Genomic DNA, 24,427 nt, shown 5'->3' on the forward strand with positions numbered 1-24,427 from the left:
TGTGTGTGTGTGTGCGCGTGTGTTTTATTGTCACAGACACTGGATAGGTGCAGATCGGTGCAAATATGTTTTTACATATATAATTACCATACATAAATCATGATTAGACTATGTTGATCAGACAGAGAAAGGCTGGTATGTGTCATGCTCATGTGTTGTTTCTCAAATCAAGTCAAATCAAAGGTTATTACTTACATGCACCGAATACAACAGGTGTAGCCCTTACAGTGAAATGCTTACTTACGGGCCCCTAACCAACAATGCAGTTTAAAGAAAATATGGATAAGAATAAGAAATAAAAGTAACAAGTAATTAAAGAGCAGCAGTAAAATAACAACAGCGAGACTATATACAGGGTGGTACCGGTACAGAGTCAATGTGCGGGGGCACTGGTTAGTTGAGGTAATATATACATGTAGGTAGAGTTATTAAAGTGACTATGCATAGATGATAACAACAGAGTAGCAGTGGTGTAAAAGGGGGGGGGGGGGGGTAAGGCAAATAGCCTGGGTAGCCATTTGATTAGGAGTCTTATAGCTTGGGGGTAGAAGCTGTTTAGAAGCCTCTTGGACCTAAACTTGGCGCTCCAATACTGCTTGCCGTGCGGTAGCAGAGAGAACAGTCTATGACTAGGGTGGCTGGAGTCTTTGACAGTTTTTTAGAACCTTCCTCTGACACCGCCTGATATAGACATCCTGGATAGTAGGAAGCTTGGCCCCAGTGATGTACTGGGCCATTCGTACTACCCTCTGTAGTGTCTTGCGGTCGGAGGCCGAGCTGTTGCAATACCATGCAGTGATGCAACCAGTAGAAGTGCTCTCGATGGTGCAGCTGAACCTTTTGAGGATCTGAGGAGCCACGCCAAATATTTTCAGTCTCCTGAGAGGGAATAGGTTTAGTCGTGCCCTCTTCACGACTGTCTTGGTGTGTGATGTGGACACCAGGGAACTTGAAGCTCTCAACCTGCTCCACTGCATCCCCATGGATGAGAACGGGGGCCTGCTTGGTCCTCTTTTTCCTGTAGTCGATAATCATCTCCTTTGTCTTCATCACGTTGTTGTCCTGGCACCACACGGCCATGTCTCTGACCTCCTCCCTATAGACTGTCTCGTCATTGTCGGTGATCAGGCCTGCCACTGTTGTGTCATCGGCAAACATAATGATGGTGTTGGGGTCGTGCCTGGCCGTGCAGTCATGAGTGAACAGGGAGTACATGAGTGGACTGAGCACGCACCCCTGAGGGGCCCCTGTGTTGAGGATCAGCATGGCGGTCCTTAGCTTATTGATGAGCTTTGAGGGCACTATTGTGTTGAAAACTGAGCTGTAGTCAATAAATAGCATTCTCACATAGGTGTACTTTTTGTCCAAGTGGGAAAGGGCAGTGTGGAGTGCGATAGAGATTGCATCATCTGTGGATCTGTTGGGGCGGTATGACAATCGGAGCGGGTCTAGGGTTTCTGGGATAATGGTGTTGATGTGAGCCATGACCAGCCTTTGAAGCACTTCATGGCTACAGATGTGAGTGCTACTTGTCGGTAGTCATTCTATGACTGTAAAGTAGTTTTGTATGAGAAAGGCAGCCAAAGCGATCCATTTGTAAAAAAATATGAATTTTGTTTCAATAACTATATTTCCAACTACCACATTATATTTTCATAGAAAATATATTATATGTATAAATGGCCATATTACAAATGGCCATGGACAACACAAACGCCCTTGCATTTAATTTTTTACAATAGGGATCATGAACATATTCACATTTACAGTACTGTGTTAAAAATAAAATGTACTCTTTGTCTATCATTACAATATATGATATTCATATGATTCGCCTTAAATATGTTTCATTTACCAAATATTATTTACGATCAGTGTATTTTTTTGTTCAGTTTGTTGATTCAAATATTGATTGGCCCCTCCTACATTCCGCTAATGGATTCGTCCGTCGTGAGGCCTTTTTGCAGTAGGGAGTGTTGTTTGGCGGACTCCTGAAGTTGTACACTACTTTGTCTGGATTTTGTCAAATTAACAAGACTCAAATTGTTATTTTCCATAGCAAGTCAGCTATCTAATTGTTGTATCTATCGAGGCAAGTTACAGAGGAGATTGTTTTCGGCGTGGTACACAGCTAAATTTGTCGCAGCCAGAAGGAAAACCTCTTTGGCGTGCGGAGTTCCGATTCCGAGGGCTTATGATGCCGACGTTGCGGGACAGCACCATGTCTCACCCCGGCGAAAACCCTCACCAAGTCCGGGTAAAAGCTTATTACAAAGGGTAAGTAGACGGTTAGGGTTTGTGTGATTTGTGTCGGAATAGAGCACTTCGTTATTTGACTCGTTAGGAACTTGGGCTAGGCTTTATTAGCCAGACAGTTAGCTTTTTAGCTAAGTTAGCTCGCTTGTTAACGTTATAAACTTGACAGACAAGTGAAACTGTCCAGAAATGTAGTTAGTTAGCTGTTGCTAACTTAACGTTACCTAGCTACTTAATGTTGGCCAGTATTAGTTAGCATGCACGTTCCCAATGTCAATCTATTTTTAGTAAGTGAAGTTTCTTCCATTGTTTATGGCTTGGTAGCTAGCTACAGGTTCTGAGACATAACTAAGCTACATTGAATGTACTAGTTCACTAGCTAGCTAAATGGTAACTTAAAACCAGTTAGCTGATCTTTTTGATTATGCTAGCTGGATGTTTGATACTCATCATGTTTCCTCATATATCCGTACTGTACTGAACCTGGTGAGTTATTGTTGTCACAGCTCAAATTACACTATTACAATAATTGATGTAAAGAAAACTTTACAACATCCTGTGACGTTATTATGTGAGGCTCACATTGGATGTAATCACGGATTTGTTTTCTTATCTTTGACATAGATAGGTGAGAGTTTACAACAATTACAGATACTTAATGTTCATGACATGATTATGCCATTATTTGGGGTGTAGCTAGTTATTTATAGTCAGTGAATAGTGGACCTAGTAATTGTATTCAGAGATGGAAATCATTTGTCACACATAGGTGTTGCCATGACACTTCTTGCTGTGTGATGGAGTCTGTGATTGTTGTTTTTCCCAAAAGAGAGACTGGCCAAACGTGTATTACCAGTAACTTCTGCCAGACCTGTTGTATTTCCCACTCACTCTAATTACCGCCCTGCAAGCACTCTATTGTCCCTGGATACTTAAAAAAAAAAAACATTTTTTTATGGAGACAAAAGCATCCAAAATATTTCTGAGATCAATGCCTTGGAAGGTCAAGTATGTGGGGAATCTGGGATGAGACATTTCATTGGGTGGTCAAGTACAGTGTTGGGTCACACTTCATCAAGCCAGCTAGGCAGACCTTAAATCAGCATTGGCGGTTGTACATGTACATCTGCGAAGGATGGGGGTAAAGGGAATTTTTGTGGAACAGCTCATCTCTGTTAGCCTACATCCAATCAGATTAAAACAGAACAATTCAATTGGATCCAGGCTAGGCCTACATCATACATTAATTGGCTCTCATCTGAATCTCATTTATGATTTTAACCATCAAGCCTGCTCCTTTATGTCTGCTGCACTTTGTATCAGAGTCATATAATGTATACATGGCTCTGCTTTGACTGCACAGTGTGCCTAGGTTTCCCGACTCGGGATGCCAAGGGGTGCACGATTACTTTTTTGCCCTAGCCCTACACAGCTGACTGAAATATGCAAATAATCAACTAATCATCAAGCTTTTATAATTTAAATCTGCTGTGTAGTGTTAGTGCAAAACACTAAACTGAAGACAGTTTGGGAAACGCTGCAGTATGCATTCATACTGTCCTATAATAATGGGCAGTTTGACAGAAGAGAGATGGCGGTAGCGAGAACTGCCCTCTAGCTCCGTTCACTCTCATAGTCTCATTCACACAGACCCACACTGCTGTCAGCCAGCTTTCCAGTCAAGGCCAGCAGTAGGCAGGGTCTGGTCTGGTGACATGTGGTGTCAGGCTGTGGCAGTCTCTGTTTGTCACTGTCATTACTCTTTATTGACACATAGAGGGAGTAGTGGTTAGAATAGAGGGAGTAGTAGTTAGAATAGAGGCATGGCGGCTGGTAACAGATACTGGATGCAATGATGATACAATAAGCTTAGTAACTATTAATTTATATAGCACATTTGAGTATTGATACAGCAACCTGTTTCCAATTATTTTAAGTCACCTGACTGACAGTGGAATGTTCATAGTCATCACTCAAGTTTCTGGTTTTAAGGCTTACACTCGTAAATATTGTTCTATCTCTAGGCCCATTTGTACGCCTGTCTGCTGTCTTAGTTTTAACGCAACATACATTTGTCTCAGGAGTTTCAATGTCACCACCAAACATCAGCTGCTATCAACTTCCTCTTTGTAAAGTAAACATTATGACGCATGAGCAATGAACAACATAGCACTGCAGTGTTTCCCCTAGGATTTCTTTCAGCAGCGGTGGCAAAGTTGGGGGAGGGGGTGATTTTATACAATTCTACACATTTTGCCATGGTGATGAGTACATTTTTATAGTTTAAAGCTGGTTTCCTGCAATTCTACACATGTTGTCATGGGTTTGAGAGAACATTTTACGTTTTTAAGCTAGTTTCCTGCAATTCAACACATTTTGCCATGGCTTATGCCGTGTTCTTATGCTGTCTGAATGACTCAAACATAACTAAATCAATGGGGGCCCCCCCATGTCATGTTTTTTGGGGGATTTCTTGATTATCCTTGGCTGTCTTTTTTTTCTTTTTTTCAAAGATGTTATTTAAAAATATATTGTTCCATTATCTTTTCTATATACTTTATATATGAATTTAGTAGTTTTTAAGTTTACGCTGAAAACGTTTTATTGATTGGTCAAAATGTTTTACAGTGGCTGGTCTCAGACAATCCCGCAGGTGAAGAAGCCGAATGTGGAGGTCCTGGGGTGCTGTGGTTACACATGGTCTGTGGTGGTGAGGCTGGTTAGACGTAGTGACAAATTCTCTAAAACAACATTGGAGGTGGTTTATGATAGAGAAATGAACGTTCAATTCCCTGGCAACAGCTCTGGTGGACATTCTTGCAGCCAAGCATGCCAACTGCACGCTCCCTCAACTTGAAACATCTGTGACATTGTTGTGTGACAGCTGCACATTTTAGTGGCCTTATATTGTCCCCAGCACAAGGTGCACCTGTGTAATGATCGTGCCGTTTAATCAGCTCCGGTGGATGGATTATCTTGGCAATTGAGAAATGCTTACTAACAGGGATGTAAACAAATTTGTGCACAGCATTTGAGAGAAATAAGCTTTTTGCGCGTATGGAACATTTCTGGGCTCTTTTATTATATCTCATGAAACATGGGACCAACACTTTATATGTTGAATTTATAGTTTTGGTCAGTATTATTGAAGTGCATGGCAATTACTTAGGAACTGAGCACACTTTGGAGAGGCGTGTGGCCACATGGAGACACCAGTTAGTCCTCTCACACAAACCCTTGATAATTTTGTTTTATGGTGCACCTACCAAGCGTTTTCCAGGAATATTCTTATCATGTCACTGAATGTATTCCAATTATTTTCAGATTTTGTTATCAACAAATGCGGCACGAAAATGCACACAAAATCAAGTGTAATGTTTGGATTCAGTCTTGAACTGTTTTGCCCTTTCTATTACGACCATTATTTTCACATATCTAATGTAGTAAACATTTCAATTTAGCCCTATCCATATAGGCCAATTCCCACGAGTGTAAAGGGTTAAAAACACATTCCTGAACTTTGTCGACTAGGACGTTTTTTCTTTAAACCTCATGCCTAGGGGCTGGATGTGTCAATGTGGAGTTCATACATGCATAAGCAATTAGCCACAAAATCCCTTTGAAGGTGCCATTTTATCCTGCATTTTCCCCCATGTGGGCTAGCCCCCTTGCAATTCGAGTTCCAGCAAATGAGTTTCAGCCCCTCACCATTTGAGTAATGGCTAGCAAGATGCACACACAGTAGAGGGAGAGCATCTCATTCCAAAAAAAGTTATTGACATTTTCTGTATTGACTGCACTTCATTTCTTAAAATAATGGACTGTCGTTTCTCTTTTCTTATTTGAGCTGTTCTTGCCATAATATGGATTTGGGTGTTTTACCAAATAGGGCTATCTTCTGTATCCCACCCCAACCTTGTCACAACACAACTGATTTGCTCAAACGCAATAAGAAGGAAATAAATTCCTTAACTGAACTTTTTAAGAAGGCACACATGATACCCACACACCTTTCTATCTACATACTTTTATTTGGGTGTCTACCCGAAGTAGGCTATATGATTGAATGTATCCTTAAGCCTGCTGCTAGTTACTTGAAACCAGACACATAATCATGCCAAAACATGGTTCTAAAATTGAAATCACTGACAGAGTTAATGAAACACTAGACTCCTGAATAGGTAAATTGAGATTTACAGTAGCTGGGTGTTTTATAGCTGCAATGGAGATTGAGGGTACATGCTTCCAGTTGTGACAGAGAGATGGATGTTCCTCTGTGTGCTGCCTGGGGAGAGGGGCACACTGATCAACACTCTCCCTGCTTGGGTGCTCACCAGTGACCAATGACCTACCTGCTTAGCAGCAGATGGGGCTGCCGCTGGGGTTTTAGTGGGTAGTGGCGACAAGGGGAAGGGGCAGAATTCCATTCTCCCTAGTTACTCATGTTACAGAAAATGAACAACGGTAATGACTTTTCTCATACGTAACTAATGAAGTACCCCTATGAAGGCTAATGCAGAAACACTGCTCAGAAACTACTCAATGTCCTTCTCCAAGAATGTCTGAATATTATACCTCTCACATGTACACTGAGTGTACAAAACAGTAGGAACACTTACTCTTTCCATGTGTAACCATTATTTAACTAGGCAAGGCAGTTAGGAACAAATTCTTATTTACAAATTTACAATGACTGCCTACCCCGGCCAAACCCGGACAACACTGGGCCAATTGTGCGCCTCCATATGGGGCTCACTGCCGGATGTGATGCAGCCTGGATTCGAACCAGGGACTGCATCTCTTGCACTGAGATGCAGTGCCTTAGACCGCTGTGCCACTCGGCAGCCATGACCGACTAACCAGGTGAAAGCGATGATCCCTTACTGATGTCACTTTAAAAAAAAGCTGCTACAGTGTAGATGAAGGGTAGGGGTCAGGTTAAAGAACAGCAACGCTGCTGGGTTTTTCCCATGTGTATCAAGAATGGTCTACCGGCCTCCCGGGTGGCGCAGTGGTTAAGGGCGCTGTACTGCAGCGCCAGCTGTGCCACCAGAGACTCTGGGTTCGAGTCCAGGCTCTGTCGTAACCGGCCGCGACCGGGAGGTCCGTGGGGCGACGCACAATTGGCCTAGCGTCGTCCGGGTTAGGGAGGGTTTGGCCGGCAAAAAAAAAATAAAAATAAAAAAATGGTCTACCACCCGAAGGACATCCAGTCAACTTGACACAACTGTAAGAAGCATTGGAGTCAACATGGGGCAGCATCCCTGTGGAATGCTTTCGACACCTTGTAGAGTCCATGCCCCGACGAATTGAGGGCAAAAGGAGGCAGTGAAGCTCAATATTAGGAGAGTGTTCCTAAAGTTTTCTACACTCCGTGTAGGCTGGACACAGCATTTTTAACAATACAATTCATTACATCCGCCTTGGAGCCCAGTTTGATAATATTACTGTATGCTGCTTGCTGTAGTTTTGAAGTACTCCGTTGTCATCAAACGCTAGCCCCGAAATACCCTTTGCCTTTGGAACGCTGAGCTCCCCCCCATTGGTTTGCTATGTAGAGGCATGCTTGTATATTCCACCAAATATCTCGCAATGTATATATTTAGATTTAAAAAAAAGTTGACACCATTTTAATAATCAGTATAATCTCTTTCAAATTACGTAAGGTTGGGCAGCGTACTCTGCTGTCATGGATCGCTAGACAAGAAATAGTCTGAAGTTGCCATTTTCTTTCCTACTTCCTCGTTATGCTGACATAAGCACACTTGGCACCATCGAGGTGTGGCTGTTTACTTTCTACACAAGTTATTTTTCTGTTTTGTCCTAAGAACAGATTGTAGTAGTGAAATAAAAACGGATACATTTTTTTGTGCCATTTAGATGAAATGGAATTCTAAGCATCACTCCAGTCAGACGTAGAATGTATGCACACATGACTGTAAGTCGCTTTGGATAAAAGCGTCTGCTAAATGGCATTTATTATTATTATTATTATTAGAAGAGGCTCTGCCAACATTTGATTCAATTCATTTGCTATGGCCAGCTAGTGTCCCAGCTCATCCAAAGTTCTTTTGCCATTTTTCAGCCTTGGGTGAATTTTGGCTCGTTCTATTGTCCAGCCTATTTGTCCATACAGCTCAGTTGGACCGACTGGACCGACTGTTACAAGGCAACAGTAGTAGGCCTATACCAACTTCCTTTGCACAAGAATGGAGTGGTATCATAGAATGGCACTGTAATGTAGCTATCCCCACAGCACAGTCACAGCTCCAAGGTTTCATCTGTTTCTCACTGTAATGTAGCTATCCCCACAGCACAGTCACAGCTCCAAGGTAGGTCGACAGTTTCATTTGGGTTTCGAGGTTGTTTTTTACTGTTCATCCATGTCAATATCCATTTGTTTTCTGTGAGTCTTTAGCGCTACTGCCTGCAGACCTGCTCTGTGTAGGGGAGTATCAACAGTTTCTTTGTTAGTGCTGCTGCTGCTGGCTGGGTAAACTTTAACCACAGTGTAATAGCTAGGTGTTTAAAGTGGAACTGACAGCGTTGCAGATATAGAACAGTCAAATATAACATTTCCAGTTTATGCTTAAAAACCAATTTTCTAAAAGGCTTTAGAAATGGGTTCTATTTGACAAATTCCAGTCATTGTTGGCAGACTAGATGGATGCAGTCTAATGCATGGTTAATATAATTCACTGATATATTTCTTGATAGGTCCAAAAGTATTGCTGTAAGATTGTAAATAACAGCTGGCCTGGTACATTGTTTGCTGCCTCCACCCATTCGGTATGCACTGTTTCAGTTTCATTGACTCAATATTTTGAACAAAAACGGATGACTGTAACTAAGGCTGGGAATGCCAATGCAATCAAACTAGCAAGGGCAATAATTACAAGCCAGTCATAATGTGGCTAATAGGCTAGTGCACGTGTCAAACACAAGGTCCGTGGAGGGCCAGTTGGTCAGATGGGCTGTGTCTGGGCTGCGCTGTTATATATATATATATATATATATATATATATATATATATAATTTTTATATGGCCGCGAGCTGATTTAAATCTGACACCCCTGGGCTAGTGTATCTATTTATATAACTATTAGCTAGCTACTGGAGGATGTCATGTCATTGGAGCAGGGTTTGAGTGACATATTTGCAAAAATCCAGTCAGGTGTATTTTGTGGCTTTTGGGGAATGTATTCTAATCTAAATTTGCACTGTTGGTACTTCACTGAAAACACTAAGTCCAGTTGAAAGTGAATGATGCCAGGCCCGTGTGGCTTAGGACTTATTTGCATATAGGCCTACTGTAGCTCTGGTCGGTCCTGGTAATGACCAATGTTTTTATTAGGTTTTATTTACTAATGTATTAATTGTCCAAACGCGCGGCCGCTGTAGAATTTTCACAAATGCCTTACTATACGTTATTCCCAAACATTCTATTAACTTATGAAAATGACCATATCTAAGTGCTTGCTAGTCATAAAATGTAAGAAAAAAGTTTAATATTCTTCCTGCGGGTGTATATGAACAGATTTGAATAAGATTTCATGTTGCTAAAACGCTGTCAGTTCCACTTTAATGAAGAGCAACGGCACAGGCCCAGTTACCTAGCTGGATGGTACGTAATGGAGCAGTGTACTGGCATTGATACTCGAGGTCAACCGATTAATCGGAATGGCCGATTAATTTGGGCCGCTTTCAAGTTTTCATAACAATCGGTAATCTGTGTGTGTGTGGTGTGTGTGTGTGTATATATGTGTGTGTGTGTATGTGTGTGTGTATATGTGTGTGTATATGTGTGTGTATATGTATATATATATTTTTTTTACACCTTTATTTAAGTAGGGAAGTCAGTTAAGAACACATTCTTATTTTCAATGACGGCTGAGGATTGGTGGGTTAACTGCCTTATTCAGGGGCAGAATGACCTGGCAGCTCGGGATTCAGGGATTTGTTTTTGCAATCTTCCGGTTCGGGGATTCGCAGCTGGGGGATTTGTTTTTGCAATCTTCCGGTTAACTAGTCCCAACGCTCTAACCACCTGCCTTCCATTGCACTCCACGAGGAGCCTGCGTGACAGGCTGACTACCTGTTACGCGAGGGCAGCAAGAGGCCAAGGTAAGTTGCTAGCTAACATTAAAACTTATCTTATAAAAAACAATCAATCATAACCTTGCTAGCGCAGGGGTTCTCGACAACATTCCACTGAAAAGCCGCGCCCGAAATGGAAAAATATTCACACAAACAAGTCCAATACAGTAAATGAAAGATAAACATCTTGTTAATCTACACATCGTGTCCGATTAAAAAAAAAAAAAAAAAAAAGCTTTACAGCTAAAGCACAACATGTGATTGTTAGGTCATAGCCAAGTCGAAAAAACACAGCCATTTTTCCAGCCAAAGATAGGAGTCACAAAAAGCAGAAATATAGATAAAAATAATCACTAACCTTTGATGATCTTCATCAGATGGCACTCATAGGACATCATGTTACACAATACATGTATGTTTTGTTCAATAATGTGCATATTAGCCACTTGTTGTTAGTTTGTTCAGCCCAGTAATCCATCTTCATGAGGCGCAAGCATTTTGTCCAGACAAAAACTCAGTTCTTTCACAGTCCTTTAGAAACATGTCAAATGGTGTATGGAATCAATCGTTAGGAAGTTTTTAACATAAAACATCAATAATGTTCCAACCGGAGAATTCCTTTGTCTTCAGAAAAGTACTGGAACGAGAGGTAACTCTGTCGGGAAAGACTGAGGTCGTATGAGCCCCTCCTTTATAGTAGAATCCTCAAACCAGTTTCTAAAGACGGTTGACATCTAGTGGAAGCCCTAGGAAGTGCAACCTCATCCATATCTCAATGTGCATTCGGTTTGTCAAGCTTTGAAAAACTACAAACCTCAGATGTCCCACTTCCTGGTTGGATTTTTCTCATGTTTTCTGTTATACTCACAGACATCATTCAAACAGGTTTAGAAACTTCAGTGTTTTCTATCCAATACTAATTATATAATATGCATATATTCGCATCTGGGACAGAGTAGGAAGCAGTTCACTCTGGGCACACTATTCATCCAAAAGTGAAAATGCTGCCCCCTATACCAAAAAGGATAACATAATCACTAGTTAACTATACATGCTTGATGATATTACTAGTTCATCTAGCGTGTCCTGCGTTGCATATAATCGTTGCGCCTACTTCGACAAACGGTGATGATTTAACAAGCGCATTTGCGAAATAAGCACTGTCATTGCACCAATGTACCTAACCATGAACATCAATGCCTTTCTTTAAAATCAATACACAAGTATATATTTTTAAACCTGCATTTTTAGTTAATATTACCTGCTAACATGAATTTCTTATAAGTAGGGAAATTGTGTCACTTCTCTTGTGTTCTGTGCAAGCAGTCAGGGTATATGCAGCAGTTTGGGCCACCTGACTCATTGCGAACTGTGTAAAGTCCATTTATTCCAAACAAAGGCCTTAATTAATTTGCCAGAATTGTACATAAATTTTACATAACATTGAAGGTTATACAATGTAACAGTAATATTTAGACTTAGGGATACCATACGTTAGATAAAATATGGAATGGTTCCGTATTTCACTGAAAGAATAAACATTTTGTTTTCGAAAGGATAGTTTCCAGATTCTACCATTTTAATGACAAAAGGCTCGTTTTTCTGTGTTATATTATAATTAAGTCTATGATTTGATGGATCAGTCTGACTGAGCGATGGTAGGCAGCAGCAGGCTCGTAAGCATGAATTCAAACAGCACTTCCGTGCGTTTTCCAGCAGCTACTGCGCTGTTTATGACTTCAAGCCTATCAACTCCCGAGATTAGGCTGGTGTAACCGATGTGAAATGGCCAGCTAGTTAGCGGGGTGCTTGCTAATAGCTTTTCAAACGTCACTCGCTCTGAGACTTGGAGTGGTTGTTCCCCTTGCTCTGCATGGGTAACGCTGCTTCGAGGGTGGCTGTTGTCCATGTGTTCCTGGTTTGAGCCCAGGTAGGAACGAGGAGAGGGACGGAAACTAAACTGTTACATTGGCAATACTATAGTGCCTATAAGAACATCCAATAGTCAAAGGTATATGATATACAAATGGTATAGAGAGAAGTAGTCCTATAATTCCTATAACTATAACCTAAAACTTCTTACCTGGGAATATTGAAGACTCATGTTAAAAGGAACCACCAGCTTTCATATGTTCTCCTGTTCTGAGCAAGGAACTTAAAAGTTAGCTTTCTTACATGGCACATATTGCACTTTTACTTTCTTCTCCAACACTTTGTTTTTGCATTATTTAAACCAAATTGAACATTTCATTATTTATTTGAGACTAAATTGATTTTATTTATGTATTATATTAAATTCAAATAAGGTATCATTCAGTATTGTTGTAATTGTCATTATTATAAATACATTTAAAAAATTGTCTGATTAATCGGTGTCAGTTTTTTTTGGTCCTCCAATAATCTGTATCGGCGTTGAAAAATCAAAATGGGTCGACCTCTAATTGATGCTGGCTCTGCTAGTGTAGTAACAGTACTGAATGAATGGGGTGTCATTTGAGAGAGAACAGGTGTCTGTCTGTTCCTGCTCCTATCAGCCATGGTGCTTAGAAGGACGTGTGCGCCTGTAAAGTTGGGAGTGTAGCTACCAAAATGAGGGTCAACACTCCTATACTGTCACTAATTAACACAAACAAGGGAGAGGGTGAGGGGGAGGGGGAGGAAGCGAGAGGAGTGAAAATGTGACTAAGAGAAAAAGAAGAGGAATCAAGAGGCAGAAGGTGAGAATATGAAGGAGGAAGCGAGAGAGCGGCAGGGGTGGGAATACGAGATGGCATATACCAGCCAATTTTCTGTCTGCTCTGAACCTCTGTCATTCCAAGGCTAGAATGGTGCTCACCTACAGTAGCCAATGCACTTCAAAGTAATGTAGGCATATACAACAATTTCAGGTGCAGTGCTGGCAAATATTTTTTGCCTTGTGTCTTAGATCGTTCACAGCCTTGTGGAAGTGACCTGTGGTGTTCATGTTTAGGCGGAGGTAGGTATAATTATTTGTGTTCTCTAGGAGAACGGTGTCTAGATAGTGGTCCTTCTGTAGCTCAGTTGGTAGAGCAAGGTGCTTGTAACGCCAGGGTAGTGGGTTCGATCCCCGGGACCACCCATACGTAGAATGTATGCACACATGACTGTAAGTCGCTTTGGATAAAAGCGTCTGCTAAATGGCATATATTATTATTATATATATTATATGGCATATATTATAGATAGCATTTGTATTTGTTGTCCTGGCAACTGGACCTTTGTTGGAACACCTTTATTTTTGTCTTACTGAAATTCACTGTCAGGGTCCAAGTCTGACAGAATAAAAATGATGTAAATAAGTCTATGTACGTGTACTTAATGTATTGTCCCTGACTGTCCCCCCCCTCTCTCCTTTGGTCTTCTCCCAGGGACATTATGATCACACACTTTGAGCCATCCATCTCCTACGAGGGTCTGTACGGGGAGGTCAAAGACATGTGCTCCATGGACAACGACCAGCTCTTCACCATGAAGTGGATCGACGAAGAAGGTTTTATTTTTTTTCTTATCCTCCATCCATCTAGCCATCTCTCACCCATCTATCTATCTAGGCTAATTTCCTGTGATTATATGCATTTTGCCATGGCTAAATCTGTTATTTTGTTCAAACATAACAAATACTGCTAAATTCATTGTTTTTGTTATTTTCAATTCTCCCTGACGGTCTAGCTTTTATTTTGGTGATTATTAGTTCTCAAAGATTTAATTATAAAAAATTATACCACAGCATTGTTGAATTCTTGTTTCTGATTTTCTAGAAGGCAATCTAGAATGGACGTTAAAACCAGATAACGGGACAGTTGGAAAAGATATTGGAACACATGACGTAATATGTGCCTACACATGCAGACCGTACTTGCTATACAGTTACAGAAAGCTAAACCAACAACTACACAAACTGAAATTGGATGCATTGTGGATGCAATGTAAACACAGGTCCAAAGAGGAAGAAACATACAATATAAAAATATTTAGCGCAACAAATCTCCTTCGCATTGTTGATCAGGCTGTTGATTGTGGCCTGTGGAATGTTATCCCACTCCTCTTCAATGGCTGTGCGACGTTGCTGGATATTAGCGGGAACTGGAGCATCCAGAGCATCCCAAACAGTGGACACTCGTAAGGGGAGGACCATCCTTCTCAGTGAATTTCATAAAAACAATTTTAAAAAGTGGAACATTAAAGTTATCCTTTTTAGATTAAACTATACTAAATATATTCACATCAAATAACACTGTTTTGCAATAAAGGTCTACAGTACCGTCTGTAGCACTATGTTCTGTAACATCATGGTGTAGCCGGAGGACAGCTTCCTTCTTTCCTCTGGGTACATTGACTTCAATGCAAAACCTAGGAGACTCATTGCAGCCAGCTAGTTTAGCATACTCAAACACCCAGCTCAAACAGAGAGGGATGCTATGTTAGCTAGCTGGCTATGGCTATCCAACACTGTAACTCTTCCAAGTCCAGGTAAGCTTTTGGTTTTCATTTATTGCCAACGGGCCCCACCGGAGTATCTGCTAAATTGCTTGCTTCTGACTGTACTGCAGGATTTTATCAGGTTTATTAACACGTTAGTCAATCACCATAGCTACTAGAACTATAATGTGACAATGGTGTAGCGGTTAGTGGTCATGATCTAAAGGTTGGGCTTGGAAATGTTTTTGTGTCTGGTCACAGACAGCTGATGTGTGAGCACTGAACTGCACAAGTTAAGGGAAAAGGTGGGAGGAGAGCGCATAGATGCGAGAAGGGATAAAATATACAACAAGCTGTTTGTATATGACTGCTATTAAAGTGAACTGGTTGCGTGTGATCGGGTGTATTCAATCTTGCAGATTCTGTTAACTTTTCTTAAGGTGTGAATTTACTAACGCACCCTTAAACAGAACAAACCGGGGATAAACTGAATTTGTCCAATAGAAACTTGTTTGCAACTGTTGGATTACACCGTAGATCAGCTGGAGGTGTGCATGTGTCACTGCCTGTCACCTTGATTGCTCCATTTTCTCTCTACCTTTGCACCTACTATACCTACAGTTTGTCGGAAGTTTACATACACCTTAGCCAAATACATTTAAACTCAGTTTTTCACAATTCCTGACAATTCCTGGTCAGTTAGGAACACCACTTTATTTAAAAAATGTGAAATGTCAGAATAATAGTAGTGATTTATTTCAGCTTTAATTTCTTTCATCACATTCCCAGTGGGTCAGACGTTTACATACACTCAATTAGTATTTGGTAGCATTGCCTTTAAATTCTTTAACTTGGGTTAAACGTTTTGGGTAGCCTTCCACAAGCTTTCCACAATAAGTTGGGTGAATTTTGGCCCATTCCTCCTGACAGAGCTGGTGTAACTTAGTCAGGTTTGTAGGCCTCCTTGCTCGCACACGCTGTTTTAGTTCTGCCCACACATTTTCTAGATCAGGGCTTTGTGGTGGCCTTTCCAATACCCTGACTTTGTTGTCCTTAAGCCATTTTGCCACAACTTTGGAAGTATACTTGGGGTCATTGTCCATTTGGAAGACCCTATTTGCGACCAAGCTTTTACTCCCTGACTGATGTCTTGAGATATTGCTTCAAATTATCCACATAATTTCCCTTCCTCGTGGTGCCATCTATTTTGTGAAGTGCACCAGTCCCTCATGCAGCTAAGCACCCCCACAACATGATGCTGCCACCCCTGTGCTTCACGGTTGGGATGATGTTCTTCGGTTTTCAAGCCTCCCCCTTTTTCCTCCAAAAATAACAATGGTCATTATGGTCAAACAGTTCTATTTTTGTTTCATCAGACCAGAGGACATTTCTCCAAGCTGTTTAAAGGCACAGTCAACTTAGTGCATGTAAACTTCTGACCCACTGGAATTGTGATACAGTGAAATAATCTGTCTGTAAACAATTGTTGGAAGAATTACTTGTGTCCTATACAAAGTAGATGTCCTAACCGACTTGCCAAAACTATAGTTTGTTAACAAGAAATGTGTGGAGTGGTTGAAAAACAAGTTTTAATGACTTCAACCTGTGTATGTAAACTTCCGACTTCAACTGTACATACAGTATCAGTCAATGTTTGGACACCTACTTTTCAAGGGTTTGTGTTTATTTTTTAAAACTATTTTCTGCTTTGTACATCAGACCAAAGGACAGATTTACACTGGTCTAATGTCCATTGCTCATTTTTCTTGGCCCAATCAAGTCTCTTCTTATTGGTGTCCTTTAGTAGTGGTTTCTTTTCAGCAATTCGACCATGAAGGACTGATTTCACGCAGTTTCCTCTGAACAGTTGATGTTGAGATGTGTCTGTTACTTGCTCTGTCTAGCATTTATTTGGGCTGCAATTTGAAGCTGGTAACTCTAATGAACCTGTGCTCTGCAGCAGAGGTAACTCTGGGGCTTGCATTCCTGTTGCGGTCATCAGAGCCAGCTTCATCATAGTGCTTGATGGGTTTTGTGATTGCACATGAAGAAACGTTCAAAGGTCTTAACATTTTCCGTATTGACTGACCATGTCTTAAAGTTGTAATCGACTTTAATTAAACTTAGCCTTTTTTGAGCTGTTCTTACCATAATATGGATTTGGTCTTTTAGCAAATAGGGCTATCTTCTGTATACCCCCCTACCTTGTCACAACACAACTGATTGGCTCAATCGCATTAAGAAGAAAATGTATTCCACAAATCAACATTTAACAAGGTACACCTGTTAATTATAATAATAATAATAATATATGCCATTTAGCAGACGCTTTTATCCAAAGCGACTTAGTTGTGTGCATACATTCTACGTATGGGTGGTCCCGGGGATCGAACCCACTACCCTGGCGTTAATTGAAATGCATTCCAGGTGACTACCTCATGAAGCTGGTTTAGAGAATACCAAGACTGACAAGCTGTCATCAAGGCAAAGGGTGGCTACTTAAAGAATCTAAAATATGAAATATAGTTTGATTTAATGCTTTTTTTGTTTACTACATGATTCTATGTGTTATTTTATAGTTTTGATGTATTCACTATCAATCTACAATATAGAAAATTGTACAAGCAAAAACCCTGGAATGAGTAGGTGTCAACTTTTAACTGGTACAGTGTATACTGTATGTACATTATTAATTATTTAACTAGGCCAGTCAGTTAAGATCAAATTCTTATTTACAATGATGGGCCAATGCTGCCCTATGATTCTCCCAATCACGGCCGGTTGTGATACAGCCATGATTGGAATCGAACCAGGATCTGTAGTGATGCCTCTAGCACTAAGATGAAGTGCCTTAGACCGCTGCGCCACTCGGGAGCCCAAAATTCAGACCCCTTGACCTTTTCCACATTTTGTAACGTTACACCCTTATTCTAAATTGGATTAAATAATGACAAAGCGAAAACATGTTTAGAAATGTTTGCTTATTAACATCAGCGTTCCGAACCTGTGCTATGGGACTCGAAATTGAGCTCACGTGCATCCTGTTTCCATTGATCATCTTTGATGTTTCTACAGCTTGATTTGAAGTCCACCTGTGGTAAATTCAATTGATTGGATATGATTTGGAAAGGTACACACCTGTCTGTCAACTGTGGGGCCTTTATATAGACATGTCAGAGCAAAAACCAAGCCATGCGGTCGAGGGTATTGTCCATAGAGCTCCGAGACAGGATTGTGTCGAGGCACAGATCTGGGAAAGGGTACCAAAACATTTCTTTCAGCATTGAAGTTCCCATGAACAGTGGCCTCCATTATTCTTAAATGGAAGAAGTTTGGAACCACCAAGACTCTTCCTATAGCTGGCTGCCTGGCCAAACTGAGTAATCAGGGGAGTAGGGCCTTGGTCAGGGAGGTGACCAAGAACCTGATGGTCATTCTGAGTTCTTCTGTGGAGATTGGAGAACTTTGCTGAAGGACAACCATCTCTGCAGCACTCCACCAATCAAGGCCTTTATGGTAGAGTGGCCAGATAGTAGTAAAATGCATATGACAGCCAACTTGAAGTTTTCCAAAAGGCACCTAAAGGCTCAAACCATGAGAAACGAGATTCTCTGATCTTAAAAAAACAAGATTTAACTTCTTGACCTGAATGCCAAGCGTTACGTCTGAAGGAAACCTGGCACCATCCCTGCGGTGACGCATGGTGGTGGCAGCATCATGCTGTGTGGATGTTTTACAGCATCAGGGACTGGGAGATTGGTCAGGATTGAAGGAAAGATAAACGGAGCAAAGTAAAGAGTGATCCTTGATGAAAACCTGCTTCAGAGCACTCAGGACTTCAGACTGGGGCGAACAGACATCTTCCAACAGGACAACAACCCTAAGCACACAACCAAGACAACGCATGAGTGGCTTCGGGACAATTGTCTGAATGTCCCTGAGGGGCCCAGCCAGAGACCGGACTTGAACCCGATCGAACATCTCTGGAGAGACTTGAAAATAGCTATGCATTATGATATGTGAGAAACCAGTGCTAACTGTGCTAGGCTTTGTTCCCCCTCACTATCTTTCCAGATAGTCATGCATAGCTACTGTATCTAGCTAGCTGGCCCTGCCTCGGTATCGGGCTGGTCGTAAACGCTTGTGTGTGTCACAGCACAGTTGATGACGTCAGGTTCTTGGACTCAGTGACAGGTCAGGCTGCCCTAACTAATTAATGTATCACCACTCACCAGCCTGCCATACTTCAATAGCCTCGTCACAGTCTCTGAAAAACACACTGTAACTGTTCATAATGAACTCAGCCAAGACTGAGCCGCTGCCTTAACAGAAGTCACACACACACACACACCCACATACAGTCCCTCATAGGCGCCTTCTCTAAACTGGGAACAGATAAATGTATCAGCTAAGAGATCTTATGGAACGTGGTGGTGCTGAAGGATTACTGAACTCCACTATATGGGGAATTGTGTGTCAAATGTGAGATGCAGTTGCTGTACTGACCGGTTGTGTTGCTGTGTCCACGGTCTTCCCAGGTGACCCGTGTACAGTATCGTCTCAGCTGGAGATGGAGGAAGCACTGAGGCTCTATGAACTCAATAAAGACTCTGAACTCATCATCCATGGTAACATGACCTTCAGTTCTATTCAATAAACATTTATTTATACCCAAGGGGAAATCATTCCTTGACTGACAGTGCAGTGACAATGCAGACAACATAATACATACATTGGCTTTGCATTCAATTCAACAAGTTAAGTTTATCCTCAGTGCAGATACACATTAACCAACAGACAACTTGAACATTCACCTTCCATTACATTCATTTCAATGTATTAATTGAATAAATAAGAATGTTGGCTGCTGGGCTGACATTGCAGGCAAGGATACAAGCAGACAACATAATGTATACATAACAAACATGAATCTTTCTGTCTGCTACACTGATCCTATCCATCTGCTAGCGAGGCAAACATCAGGTCGCCTCTCAATAACCAGGAACTAGTCATGGGTTTACTGAGTAGCCTGTTCATGAGCGTGATTTGGTTGTCCTTAATCAACACCGGATAGAGAGGAGGGTGACCGGTTAAGAGCAAGGTGAAGGTCACAGTAGAGGGAGATGAGTTGGGGGATAGGGGGAAGGTCTGCTAGTTAATGATGGAGCATCCACCACTCACCTCTGGCACACGTACTTGTGTGATGTAGGGTCTGCTATGTTGTAGGCCTAAAGCTGTTATTTCCCTCTCCTCTCAGTGTTTCCTTGTGTCCCAGAGAAGCCTGGCATGCCCTGTCCAGGAGAGGACAGTAAGTCTACAACTACTTGTCCTTTTTTCTCTTATATCCATATCACTGTTTTCTGAAGATGGGGAGTTTCTCTCTGACACACATACTTTATCATGTAACCCTTGTTTCTTGCTCCTCCAGAGTCTATATATCGTCGTGGGGCGAGACGCTGGAGGAAGCTCTACTATGCCAGTGGCCATGCCTTCCAGGCGAAACGCTTCAACAGGGTGAGCTACCTTTCTATCCATCTCTTTCTCTATGTTCCACTCTTTGTTCCTCTCTCTCGCTCTCTCTCGCTCTCTCTCGCTCTCTCTCGCTCTCTCTCGCTCTCTCTCTCGCTCTCTCTCTCGCTCTCTCTCTCGCTCTCTCTCTTGCTCTCGCTCTCTCTCGCTCTCTCTCATAGTATTTTACTGTCTGCCATTTATGCTAGTTTGACCACCAGAGGGCATCTTTGAGATGCTAAGTTATTGAAATGACATGGAGCTGTAGACCTAAGAGTCCTGTTTCCTGTAGCTGTTTTAGCTTAAATTAACTTACTTATTGGCATCAAGGCCTACATCATTGATTGATATACTGTATAATCATTCATTCCTTCGTGTGATCATTACACAGGATGCAAGTCATCCATGTCTTTAAATACAGCCAAGCATTTTAGTTATAAAACAAAATAACAAAGGGAGCCTTGAATAATTAAACAATGAGTAAACCGCAACATGTCGACTAAAGCGATTTAATTAATGAATGCATTTGACCTCGTGGCTGCAAGGAGCCAAGGTAAGTTGCCAACTAGCATTAAACTTATCTTATCAAAAACAATCAATCCTCACATAATCACTAGTTAACTACACATGGTTGATATTACTAGCTTGTTCTGCGTTGCATATAATCAATGCGATGCCTGTTAATTCGAATCACAGCCTACTTCAACTTCGCCAAACGGGTGATTTAACAAAAGCACATTCTCGAAAAAAGCAGAATCGTTGCAATAATGTACCTAAACCATAGGTTATGAGAGTTCAATTCCTTCGACCTCATGGCTTGGTTTTTGCTCTGACATGCACCGTCAACTGTGGGACCTCATATAGAGAGGTGTGTGCCTTTCCAAATCATCCCGAATCAATTGAATTTACCCCAGGGTCTGATTACTTAGGTAAAGAAGGTATTTCAGTTTTTTAAATTTTTATACATTTTCAGAAATTTCTAAACCTATATTTTATTTGTCATTATGGGGTATTGTGTGTAGATTGGGAAATAATTTAATCAAAAACATTTTTTATTATTATTTGATTTGAAAAAAATTTAACCTTTTGTTTAACTAGGCAAGTCAGTTGAATTTCTTATTTACAATGATGGCCTAGCCCGGCCAAACCCAGCTGACGCTGGGCCAATTGGGCGCCGCCCTATGGGACTCCCAATCACATGTTATTATTCAGGTGTAACGTAACAAATTGTGGAAAAAGTTAAGGGGTCTGAATATTTTCCCGAATGCATGAGATTGATTGATTATATTTTTTTGTTAATTATTATTGTATTTGTTGTGCTGTTTATACTGTCAGAAATGTAGCTTCATTAAATTGATCAATATTATGGTGTTTCTATTCCAAGAAAAAATTCATTTTACAGTAGCCTATGTAGGCCTCGGGGCTTCCGTTGTGAAAATATGGTGCTGTACAATGTGATCGGTCGGGAGTAGCCCTAGGTTACTAAGTGACTGCGAGTGAAGAGCAAAATAATCGGAACATTTCCACACCCTAATTGTAGGCTAACCAATACCCAAACAGAGATTCAGTGGCAAGAAACATCTGATTTATGAAGACCAGTCTCCATGCTTGCTTCAAATCCTATTATAACAATTGGTTGACTTTGGGTGTTTCAGTAACCAACAATTTTATGTCTGCAGTTGCATTAGCCCACTTTATTCCAATATTTCTGTCATTCAGTGAAATTTATTCCCATAGTAATTTGTTATGGATCCATCCAGATGTGGTTAGAAAACAGTGCATGTGGTGGGCTATGCAGAGAGATTGGTGAAGTGACATGTCTTGCAAAGGACAATAGACTCTTGCTGAGTTTAGGGACTATTGTCCTGCTGATAGCCCATCAATGGTGGATGGATTCTTTTGTACTCCAATTTATTGGAAAGGCTGCTTAACCATTCACACCTGGCCCACAGCTTTGTTGCGTCTTCTTTCACTCCATTCGCCGCTTGGCAATGGCCAAATGTTTCTTTCTATTATCTATACGGTAACATTTTACAAGTAAATGTAATAAACAAAACCTATATTGAAAATCTCAGGTCTTCAAGATATGTGAAACTTTCTTTTATTTTGTTTTGTTTTAGTGACAGGCTAATTTTGTTTTAGTGACAGGCTAATTTCTGGAATTTCTTTCTTCAATATGTTTGAGCCAATCAGTTGTGTTGTGACAAGGTAGGTTGGTATACAAAAGAGAGCCCTATTTGGTAAAAGACAAAGTCCATATTATGACAAGAACAGCTCAAATAAGCAAAGAGAAACAACAGTCTATCATTACTTTTTTTATTTAATTTTACCTTTAATATAACCAGGCAAGTCAGTTAAGAACAAATTCTTATTTTCAATGACTGCCTAGGAACAGTGGGTTAACTGCCTGTTCAGGGGCAGAATGACAGATTTGTACCTTGTCAGCTCGGGGGTTTGAACTCGCAACCTTCCGGTTACTAGTCACACTACCTTGCCGACATGGTCAGTACATCCGGAAAATGTCAAGAACTTTGAATGTTTCTTCAACTACAGGTGCAAAAACCATCAAGCGCTATGATGAAACTGGCTCTAAGGGCCGCCACAGGAAAGGAAGACCTAGAATTAAAAATACATATATTTTTTTATTTAACCAGGTAAAACCCATTGAGGTTGTTAACCTATTTTGCGAGGGTGACTTGGTAAGAAGGCAAAACAGGGAAAATAGCAGTGTCCATAAAACATTACAGAAAAATACAGAATACACACAAAAGACAGTGTCACAAGTTGGATACAATTGAATATTAGAAACAACTGCAGTTTTCACAAACAGTGTGGTCTTAAAAACAGGCAAAGACACTAACTCCCCTAACTTTAAAATCTTCTGAAGCATGTTCCAGGGTGAAGGGACGTTATGGGAAAAATATTGTTTCCCCATCTCAGTTCTAGCCTTAGGAACAGACGAGGACAGCAGCGACGGAACAAAGACTGTATTGAGTGACTGATCTGGTCAGTAAAAAACAGAAATACAAAGGGAGTTGTCCCATCAATGCTTTGTACACAAGTGTACCAGTGCTTTAGCCTCCTGGTGGAGAGAGAAGTCCATTGCACCATGGCATGCAAATCACAGTGATTGGGTCAGTGATCTAGCGTTTGTAATAAATCTTAAAGCAACATGATACACTGTGTCCTGAGTTTAAGGTACTTGCTGAGGCCTGCATATAGACAATATCACTACAATCCAGCACTGATTTTATAAATATATATATTTTTAAATTGCTTTGAACTATCGTTTTAATCGTTTAAAATTCAACTTCTCATCTAACCAAATCCTAAGATACTTATAGGAGGTGACCCTATCAATTTGCTGGCCTGTTATAGTTAAAATCTTCAATTGACTCATCTGTTAACTTTCAGGGAAGAGAACCATAAACTTGGTTTTCCTTTTTCATTAAGCATAAGTTTCAATTGGAAAAGCTGCCTTTGAATAACATCAAAGGCTAACTGTAAGTCCTGAAAAGGCTCAATATTAGACATGCTAGAATTAATGTGTCACCAGCATACAAATGGAGGGTTGCAGAGTCAACAGTCTTCCCTATATCATTTATATACAGTTTAAAAAGGATCAGACCTAAAATTGAGCCCTGGGGAACTCCTTTTGTAAGCCTTAACTCAGATGTCATACCCTTCTGTGCTACACACTATGTTCTGTCAGAAAGGTAGTTTTGGAACCAATCCTATGCATCAACACTTAAACCAACCTTTTTTAGTCTATACAACAGCAGGGCATGGTCAACAGTGTCGAAGGCCTTTGATACGTCAATAAAAAGGGAGAAACCGTGATTTCTCTAATCCTGCGCATCTAGAATGTCACCCACAACCTTACTTTCAGCAGTAATTGTACTATGCTTGGCTCTAAAGCCTGACTGGAATTGAGATATAACGGAGTTATTATAAAGAACGTCTTTCAACTGAGTTCACCAGGTTTTTCAAAAACTTTTGCCAGTGCAGACAGTTTAGATAAGGGACGATAATTATGCAACAGGGACGGATCTCCACCTTTATGTATAGGCTACTTTCCAGACTTTTGGAATGGTATTATTCGCCAATGAAAGATTTTAACACGAGT

The 24,427-nt window shown here is 40.9% G+C and overlaps 1 protein-coding gene across 1 annotated transcript in view; it reads left to right on the forward strand.

Moving 5' to 3' along the window:
• The first annotated feature begins 1,942 nt into the window (after window positions 1-1,942).
• The window catches only part of prkci (protein kinase C, iota), a 47,982-nt gene continuing 25,497 nt past the window's right edge, over window positions 1,943-24,427 (forward strand). The window contains exons 1-5 of the mRNA XM_046359398.1: window positions 1,943-2,277; window positions 13,743-13,864; window positions 19,332-19,421; window positions 20,051-20,101; window positions 20,222-20,307. Coding sequence (XP_046215354.1) covers window positions 2,195-2,277; window positions 13,743-13,864; window positions 19,332-19,421; window positions 20,051-20,101; window positions 20,222-20,307 — 432 coding nt within the window. The 5' untranslated portion in view covers window positions 1,943-2,194. The remainder of the gene's footprint in view (window positions 2,278-13,742; window positions 13,865-19,331; window positions 19,422-20,050; window positions 20,102-20,221; window positions 20,308-24,427) is intronic.

Source organism: Oncorhynchus gorbuscha, linkage group LG08 (assembly GCF_021184085.1).
Source record: "Oncorhynchus gorbuscha isolate QuinsamMale2020 ecotype Even-year linkage group LG08, OgorEven_v1.0, whole genome shotgun sequence".
Taxonomy (NCBI): domain Eukaryota; kingdom Metazoa; phylum Chordata; class Actinopteri; order Salmoniformes; family Salmonidae; genus Oncorhynchus; species Oncorhynchus gorbuscha.